Source organism: Camellia sinensis, chromosome 7 (assembly GCF_055761805.1).
Source record: "Camellia sinensis isolate YWXY chromosome 7, ASM5576180v1, whole genome shotgun sequence".
Taxonomy (NCBI): domain Eukaryota; kingdom Viridiplantae; phylum Streptophyta; class Magnoliopsida; order Ericales; family Theaceae; genus Camellia; species Camellia sinensis.
The window spans coordinates 176787511-176797875 of NC_138967.1; the positions used below are offsets into that span (position 1 = coordinate 176787511).

General features: G+C 39.7%; 1 protein-coding gene across 1 annotated transcript; it reads right to left on the reverse strand.

The window, feature by feature from the left end:
- Positions 1 to 287: 287 nt before the first annotated feature.
- LOC114260088 (uncharacterized) lies at positions 288 to 8942 on the reverse strand. Its single transcript, XM_082879940.1, has 7 exons — positions 8072 to 8942; positions 2524 to 2664; positions 2309 to 2422; positions 2058 to 2231; positions 1139 to 1254; positions 789 to 873; positions 288 to 556 (listed from the first exon to the last, which is right to left on the reverse strand). The coding sequence occupies exons 1-7, from the start codon at positions 8585 to 8587 to the stop codon at positions 551 to 553; spliced, it is 1152 nt and encodes a 383-aa protein (XP_082736066.1). The 5' UTR covers positions 8588 to 8942; the 3' UTR covers positions 288 to 550.
- Between the last annotated feature and the right edge of the window lie 1423 nt (positions 8943 to 10365).

A 10365-nucleotide genomic window follows, 5' to 3' on the forward strand; every position in this document is an offset into this window, starting at 1 on the left:
TTACTATATCCTTTGTAGGATGTAGAGTGTAACGAAAAAAAAAAAAAAACAAATAAATAAATAATTATGAAAATAACAAATTTAAAATTGACGACTTCGAGAAACTAAGTAATTTTGAGGGGTGTGGTGAGTTTGACCTTTATGATCATTATGAATTTCAATATTCTGTCATTGTGTTAAACACAACAAAACTAGGCCGACCCAGGCTCCAAAGAGTGCCCTTCTTGCATGAGCCCTTTGTTTTTAAGGGTAAACAAAGCTCATCTGTATAAATTCTGGAATGGAAGTTCCTTTTGAACCAATCAGCTTTACATTTCATAGCGGAAAAAGATTCAAGTTAGCAAAATTTTGACCTAAAGAAACATAGAAAAGTTTGCATATGAGGGAAAAAGAAGGAAGAAGGTGAATTTTACATAAAATATACATGCAAATTCCATGGGGAAGTGTGTAATAATGCCACTCGCTTCTCAAGTCATGGTCTATCGAGCCAAATGGATTTCATATTTCAAAACCAATCAACTCTTTTTCGTTTCTTCTTCCCACCTCTAGTTTACTCCTAAGAAGAAAAGCAGGGAAAAGAATATCAGAATCATGTTGTGCAACTCTTGGTATCTTTATGTAGGGCTATAAACAAGCCAAGTCGAGCAGAATAGTATGGTGTTGAAATTTGGTTTGAAAACTTAACATGCTTCAAAAACGTGTTCAAATTTGATTTTTTATCTTCTAAGAGTAGCTTGTTGATTTTGCAGCCCTAGCTATATGCCCTGTAGTTTAGTTTCTTGGCATACCTCAAGAGGACCTATTGATGGAGAACTTGAATTTGCTTCTGCCGTTGTCTGGGATATTCTTGCTTCTGATTTCTCATTTGAGTAACTAGCAGATGAAACAATAAATCAAAGTTAGAAACAATTCAACCTAGACAGCTCGGCAATGGCAGAAAGAACCAAAACTTCTGAGACAACAAAAAAGCCTACAGCTAGCGATATTATTTTGAGTTCATATATACTTCGTATTTCTCAGTAGCATCAGCAATAAGATTGGATAATCGAGGACTCTATCAGTGCAACCATTTATTTATGATTTATTCTAAAGGAAGTTTAAATAAAAAAAATATTCGAAATCCAGATAAAAAACTTACGTTGAGAGGATTGTCACCCAAATGAGCTCTACGCAGTCGACCCAAAGAAGCCTCTGTTCCACAGGGACCACACCGTAAGTAATGAGATGAGCAAATGGCCAAAGCTTCCACCCTGCCTGAGAAAGAACCCCGGTCCACAATATTGTTAGATATATATGACAAATGTTGTACAGAAGAAAGATTCAAAACAGCCTTTAAAGTTGCATATAAGAGGAATGGAATCTCTAGTCCTATCTAAGCATATTTATTACATGCACTAGAACTTGGACAATGGCTCATCATCTCTGTTACATGCCCAAAGTTCACATTAATCCCTTAAAGCATGAATCAACTCTAAGAACATTGAAAAATTAAAATTTTAGAATTTTGAAAGAACAAGAAGAAGAAGTTAGACTTGACATGAAGAAAATTACTGAGTGTCAAATAAACTAGAAAGCAGTTCGGCTGAGGTGGATAAATAAAAATGCTGCCTTTTAAACACATGTGATGTTGTAATAACTCTTCTAAAACATTCAATCCATTCCAAATAAATAGTTGGTTCAGACAAAATTTGTGTGCAATCAAGCAACTTCGAAAATCAAATTTAGAACCACGGAATAGATATGGAGTCAAAATACATTAATCACACAAATTATATAATGGACAGGTAACACGTGATATGAAATATATACACCACTCAACCAATTTATGGTTTTCAATAAAACATAATGCCAAGCATGAGATTCAATAAACATTGGAGTGCTCAAAGAGTATCAAAATCCCCTGAAATGAAGTCCATGAAATGCAAGCTTTCACTAAAGGATGCCGACCCTTCCCACCCCCTTTGGCAAAAGAATAAAAGATAGAAATCCAAAAGGATTCATAACTCAGGAATTGAAAACAAAGAACAATATGCATAGAGAGAATAACATAATCTTACCGTCAACATAGGCCAGAATGTCGCCTTCAATTCATTGAATATACTAACCGGCGATTCAAAGCGCAAGAATCCTAGAACTGTATAGTAGATGCTGTTCCAAGCAGCAGCCCATATGGTCTGATCAAAGACGACTTTAGCGGGAACAACCCACCAATCTTGAAAAGGAAAAAGCTCCTGAAAATCAGAAAAATGTTGTTTTACTTCCACAACTAAATCAAATCTAAGGTTACTAGTCAACTCTGAAAAAGTACCTCACAAAACTCATAATAATAATGGGATAGGGATCCATGCAAAGTAAAGCCAACGAGGCCTGATCTGAACATGCGTGCCCGGTCAAATTCAAAAAGTGGCTTTCCTTCATAGCACTGCAAATTCATCAGACATAAACGAATTGATCGTGGTGAAACGGTTTCAAACCAATAAACAAAAACTGATGGTCATAGGTACTTCAAAATCACCAACTAACCTGTGCGATCCAATCGCCTAAAGAGTAAACCACTCCACTTATCATCATTTTCGCTAAAACAGGGTTTGTTTTCAGGGCTTCCACATACGCACTCCAATTGTGTTGAGGTGCATATCTCAATATTTCAAATAGCGTCCATCCCTATGAGAATAGAAAAATGAGTTCTTGCACATAAAATGCTTTAATAATTATATCAAAGCGACTAGATAGTAAATAGAGAGCAGAAACACATTTAAAAAGACATACATATCCTCAAATAAATTACAATGAGCGCAACTTGCAAAACAAAGTGTTAGAGAAGAACTCTTCAATATTTAGACATGTCGGGATAGATGCATGTATTTGTAAGCATATAACTAATAGGTTTGCCTATAATTATTGAACTTGCAATTCATTTTCAGTGTTGAAGTGGCATAACCATTCAGGGTGTTAATGTACACTAACCTAACCCACTAACCTAACCCACTACATCCACCCCACTAAACCTAACACACTTACCATCTCCACTACCACCCACCACCTCCACTACCATCCACTACCACCACTCACTAACCCAAACCCTCTCCTATATAATGCCACTCTGATTTGTAATACAATATATCAATACAACAATCTTGTAATCAAGATCAACATCAATCAATAATACATGAATTTTAACATGGTATCAGAGCAAGGTTGACAACCTAGTAATTCCGCTTCACCGGCGGGTGGCAGCCTCACTTTGGCCGCCCGCCGGACCTCAACCTATTCCGATTATTTTCTACACATACCTTCTCTCCCGCTATTTTGATTCGGAGTTAGCGGAAGCTGTCACTCTCTCAGTTTCCAGATGAACCATCATCCAAGCTAAAGCATGATGAGCGTGGTCTTTTATTAATGGCAGCAACCAATACAGACTAGTGGCATTATGCATCTGCCACTGCAACCCCCACTGCCACCACAACCGAGACCACCTTCAATGCCGGTTTTCTCTCACCAGATTCATTCACAAATTGGGCAGAACCCTGGTTTCCAGCACTCTGGTCCACCTCAGCTGCATCATTCACAGCCCATGTTTCATTTAGGTAACAAACCTCCACCTAGCATGGGGCCTTCATTTCCGCAGGGACAGCCCTCACTTCCAAGTCAGCCACCACCGGAGCAAAGAAGTCAAGTGCTCCAGCTGCAGCAGATGTTACGCCAGTGAGCCAAAAAAAAAAAAAAAAAAAAAAAAAAAAAAAAAAAAAAAAAAAAAAACAAATTGTTTTCCAAAAACATGTGAGGCATTTACCTCTCTTTCGCTGACACTGCAGCAGGAACAGAAATGCCATCTCCATCTCTTCCTTAAGCTTATCAAAAGCAGCCTTGGTCAAGTCAAGAGGTTTGATGCTGTGATTCTTCTTCGTCAAGCAACCACCATGGCATAGAATGAGGAGCTTCCTCCATCTCAGCCACTGCCGTAGCCCCTCTCTCGAGCATGGGCTGTCTCTCTCGGCTCTCTCTCGACTCTCATCTTGGTGGTTCTGTATCACACTCTCACCAGGGTCTATTCCCATCCTCTGAAGGAGAGACATAGAGGGCACGCTTGGGCCACAGCACCACATTCTGAACATAGCCAAGGTGCCGACACGGCAACACAACCACTGCCGACACGGCAACATCACCACTCGGTCCAGGTCAATGTACGCCGACTCGGCGTCCTCCGCCTCTCCTCCGCCGGAGCATCCCATCTCCTCTCCCCACTCTCTCTCCATCCGCGGCCCCTCTCACTCCCTCGGTGATACCACCAACGGATGCACTTCCCCTGGCCCTCATTTTTAATCCATGAACTAATCTGAGGCAATCAAGACACCCCATCTCTCTCTCTCTTTCTTTTGGCAGAATTGAAAACCCACTCTCTCATATTTTATTAAACTATCACCACACACCCACACACATTACACTTCACACCCATTTTTCTTTTATTTATTTAACCCCACACACACCCACCCCACTTCCTTCTCTCACTCTCTCGGCAGCTTTAACAACAACCAATAAAATCAAATAACAATAAAATAAATTAAACAATACCCACCAACCACCAATACCATAAATAAATACATCAGCACCTCACATGCATTGAACCTCCTCGGGCCACCCATTCACTTTCTTATTTTAACATATTTTCCATTTTCACATATTTTAACATCTTTTCCCCCCAACACCATCATCCCATTTTCCACTTTTTTTTTTAAATATATATATATATATATATATTTTTTCTTCCTTCCACATAAAAAAAAAAAAAACAAAAACAAAACAAAAAACCACAACAAAATACAACTTTGCACACCAACCCATATTTTATTCATCTTCGGGATCACCCCGATCACAATTTTACACATCAAAAAAAAAAAAAAAAAAAAAAAAAAAAACAAAAAAAAAAAAAAAAAAAAATCAAATACAAACAAACAACCACATTCACAGGTGGGCTTTTTCTTCTCTACTCTGCCGCCGGTCTTTTCTTTTTGCCTCCGTCCTGGGCGGCCCTTGACGGTGCTGCCTCCGTATTTTCCACGCCGCCGAGCACGTTCCCTCCCCCATACTCCTCCACTACAGCATATGGCGGCCCTCCAAATCGGAACATCACGGTGGCCTTCCGCTTCAGCTCCTTGTTTTCTGCCCTTAGCACGCTTATCTCTGCTCGCGCATCCTTATACATGCGTTGGAGCAGAGCCAGCTGGGAGTTTAAATGCTGCACCTCATTTGTCCTACTCTGCAGCCGGTTCGACAAGTTTGTAACTGCCGTCATGCTTTCCACGCATGCCTTCAAAGTATACTGGTTGGCCTCCACATCTGACTGCACTGCCATTTTTTGCTCCACCGACCGCATCGGAAAGTTCAATGGAGCAAAACCAGAGGTGTTTGGTTGAGGTTCACTGGCCAACGCACCAGTTATTTCTCTTGTGGGCTCGTTCAGTTCTGGAAAGAGCGTGAGCAGGTTCTGGGTAGCTGGACGGGAAGAAGAGGCCATGTTTTGGGTTGCTCAGTGTTTCAGCGCAGGGTTTCAAGAGTGTTTCAGACTGCCAAAATTTCAGAGGTTTCAGAATGGTATGCCTCAGCCTCAGCCTTCGTCTTGGTTAAATAGCCGAGGCAGCCACGCGCATCGCGCGCCTCTTGCCACCAGCCGACAAACGGGCACGCAAGCCAAGGCGCCAACGTGCCTCGCCATCATATCTGGCACGCCTTTTGATGCATCGGGCACGCCTTTTGATGGCACGCCTTTTGACAGATTGAGCACACCTTTTGAGGGCACGACTTTTGAGGGCTCGATATCTACATCCATGTATATTTTTTGGGCAGCCTATATACACACTCATACAGTGTCTTCTACACCGGTCAGCTTTATCAATCCCTTTGTTTCAACCTCAAATAGGTTTCTATCTTCACACTTATTTGAGTTTGAGGGGGGGTTATACACAGTATCATGTATAAGTCGCTCATGGCGCACTCCCTAAGTCGCCCCCTTGGTGCACCACCACAACCTCTTCTACAACGGTCCGACATGACCCCATAAACTGTATTCTACATCGGTCTGACACGACCACACAGTGTCTGCTACATCGGTCCAACATGACCTCGTAAACTGTCCTGCTACATCGGTCCGACATGACCCCATAAACTGTCCTCCTCGGTGCACAACCACAGCTGCTACAACGGTCCGACATGACCCCGTAAACTGTCTTCTACAATGGTCCGACATGACCCCGTAAACTGTCCTGCTACATCGGTCCGACATGACCCCGTAAACTGTCTTCTACAACGGTCCGACATGACCCCGTAAACTGTCCTGCTACATCGGTCCGACATGACCCCGTAAACTGTCTTCTACAACGGTCCGACATGACCCCGTAAACTGTCCTGCTACATCGGTCCGACATGACCTCGTAAACTGTTCTTCTACAACGGTCCGACATGACCCCGTAAACTGTCTGCTACAACGGTCCGACATGACCCCGTAAACTGTCTTCTACATCGGTCCGACATGACCCCGTAAACTGTCCTGCTACATCGGTCCGACATGACCCCGTAAACTGTCTTCTCCAACGGTCCGACATGACCCCGTAAACTGTCTTCAACAACGGTCCGACATGACCCCGTAAACTGTCTGCTCCAACGGTCCGACATGACCCCGTAAACTGTCTGCTACAACGGTCCGACATGACCCCATAAACTGTTCTGCTACAACGGTCCGACACGACCATACCGTGTCTCCTATCCTGTTTTGTTTTTTATTTATCAGTTTACTTTTCTGTTTTGTTACTCTCTTCAAACTCAAGTTGGTTAGTTCCTATCCTCCTTGAGTTTGAGGGGGGCTGTTAATGTACACTAACCTAACCCACTAACCTAACCCACTACATCCACCCCACTAAACCTAACACACTTACCATCTCCACTACCACCCACCACCTCCACTACCATCCACTACCACCACTCACTAACCCAAACCCTCTCCTATATAATGCCACTCTGATTTGTAATACAATATATCAATACAACAATCTTGTAATCAAGATCAACATCAATCAATAATACATGAATTTTAACACAGGGTTTTGTTGGATATGCGAAGAAAGATATAAAATCCATGTGAAAATATCACTGAGAAGAAACACATAACCAAAAAATTAAAATGTTTAATTAACTATTAAATCTAGATAAATCTTCTCCCACCTTATTAACGGAGGCTTCAAATGAGCTGGTTTTTAGTAGTTAAGGTGATTAAGGAAACTCCCCAACATTAAACCCGAAGTTTGTAGGCCATTTCTTACTACCTCAACCATCTTTCTTGACCTTCATATGGCTTTTTAAAAACAACTCAGACCTCAACAAACCTATACTTTTAATTGTTTCTTTAACTTCTTGTTCCATGAAACAAAGCTTGGTTGAACTTCTAAAGTTCTTGCAAGGAAAACTAAGAAATTTCAAGCCTTTGCAATCTCCTAACTACACGTATGTGTTCTTTTGTGGAAGCAGAACTCTATATCATATAGAAACTGAGATCTTCATAAGACTGCAGAAAATAAAGAAAGAAGAAATCAGAATTTCAAGTTAACAAAACCAAACTCAGCGCGCGCGCGCACACACACACACAAAAAAAAAAAAACTTAAATCCCAATAACTTGTAGTCAACTAATAATACCAATTTGCAAATCAGAAGTATAAAAATCAAATCCAACCATCAACAACTGATGCAGGGAAGCAAGTAGAAAGATGGATAGGAATAATGATTTTTAGTATTTTGATTCGCACTTGAATGCTAGAGAACTCAACCCCAAGACTAATACCCATTTCCAAATCAATGGAAAGGAAAATAATTTTGGGTCTGTTGATTCACACACAAATGCCAGAAACGAAACCCTTTCTCTAAACAACCCAATTGCATCTCAAAATTCCACCACAAAAACCTGTCAATTCCTCAAAATAAAACCCCAAAAACTCATCATCCACAATCAAAACACACACAGACACATACATACACGAACACAGATACAAACACAAAAACATGAAATCAGTGGTATCGACTCACATGCCAATAATGGTGATCAATGGTGAGCAATTTCGAGATAGCATACGTGCCCGCAGCGAGAACAATCGTGCCATTAATAGCTCTATCAATCAACTTCTCAAAATCCTCTTCTTCACTCTTCCCCTCAATTCCAGCCGAAGAAGAAGAAGACGAAGAACTCGAAGCAAACCCTTGAAATTCACCAGCCCCTTCAAAAGATAACCTTCCTTCATTCCCAAACCCACCCACCACTTGATTCACAATCTCACCTCCTTCAACTTCCCTCTCTGTTCCACTCACCACACCGTCTTGTTGGTCCGTACAGTCACTGCTCTGTACTGGGATTACGTCGAGTTCTTTCGAAATCGATCCAACAATGACTCTTTCCCTCTGTTTGGTTCTCGAGAAAATCTGGGTGTGTGCGAAACAGGGGAGGGAAGACCCAGAGAGACCCTTTAAGTTGATGGGTTTGGGTTTGGGTTTGGGGGTGGGGCGAGAGAGAGGTCTCATGGGTGTGATGGTGTGTAGAGAAACCATTTTTGGGAGGAATCGAGTGAGTGATTTCACTGGTTTCGTGAAGATCAATCGACTCTGTTTTTGGTCTCCGACTTGAGAAGAGAGACAGTGCAACGGTTATATTACGAGGGAGGAGGCTTGATTGGGTGATCTGGTGTGGCGCGAGTTAGGTTTTTTTTAGGATAATTCGGTTGGGAGTTCGACACGTGTCTGTTGAATTCGTTGTAGTGGCTCGTGGATTGGTTTAGAGAGAGGAATTCGTTTTGGTAAATGTAGGGTAAGGTGTACTGAATCTTTGTGGAATGGTGTTTTGATAATGGTGAATGCGGTCCACATAAGAGGGAAAGGCAGCTGGGAAGGAACAAAAATGTTTGGGATTTTTTTTTGGGTTTTCATGGCTCTCAATTTGATCTTGGTCTTTAATGTGTGTGTGGAATCCATATATATATGTGTGGATTTCACATTATGAGTGGTTGGAATGAGAGTGGGGGTTATGGGAGTCAGGTATGTGTAAGGGCCTCTATCACAATTAGCTAAATTATACTGGTTAGTCTTATATTTTTAAAATGATATTTCAAAATAGTATTTGATTTATAAGAATAGATTTTGGCATAAAATAATTATTTTATTAAAATATTTATTCTTATGTATGATTAAACTAAATAAATAATAAAAAATATGAAACAATTGTAATGATCTTTCTATTATATTCTATTTCATTCTTGTGAATCAAATAGAACACAACTTTTTTGAAGTTCGGTTCTAAAAAAAATGCTTCTTGGAAGTTTGAATTCATATAACACCTAAGTTCTTTTTTATCAGTAATTTATGAGTCATGTGAATGAAAAAATAATATTACAGTGTTTATTCTACTAAAATATATATTTATCTTTATTTATTCATATGTCTATCAACCATCTGCATTAGTTTTGATGATTTTAAATTTATTAAAAGAAATGTTAGTGCAGTTATGCCAAGCATGTATCTTCGTCAAATTTCAAGTGAAGAGAAAGCAATTTACTCTTTATTCTATTTTATTTTATTTTATTTTTCATTTTTTTGGTTTTTTTAAAAATATTTTTATAATTTGCAGCCACTTGGAGAAAATGCTTAATTGTCCAATTCATGCAAAAATATGAAGGAAGAAAAAATAATGAAAGAGAAAATCATAGGAAAGGGAAGATTGTCTTTCACTGATTTTGTTTGGTTTCAGGAATGGTTTGGATCAATTTTTTGGGAAAATTGCTGAGAATTGGATGAAATAGAATAATTGTAAAAATGTGAGGTATCAAAAATAATAGCAAGGTAGATGGAAACTTAAATTTAATTCTTTAAAAAAATGATAAATTTACAATTATAACCCTCTAACTTTGCCTTCTTCCCTCCCTTGCTACTACTGCCACTCATTTCCCAACTGTCGATGACCACTCCACCCTCATTGTTTTTGTTAATATATGAATATAATTGTATATGAATATAATATAATACTATATCTGTTATTAGTATATTATAGTATAGACAACACCAATTATAGCATAGGATTATTCAATTGTAACCCGCTTTCGGTGCCACCATCTTTCGGCCACTTTTTCTTATTATATTCAATTGTATCATCATAATGTTTGTGTAACAAACTCCTATATTATGGAGACTCAATCTTGATTCAATATAGAGTTTACATTACAATTCTCTTTCAATATTACTCTCTCAATTCGTCTTTCATAATTTGTCTTTCATGGTATCAGAGCATAGGTATTTTTCCTAAGTCTCTGCATCACATTTTTTGGCAGATTGCTGCG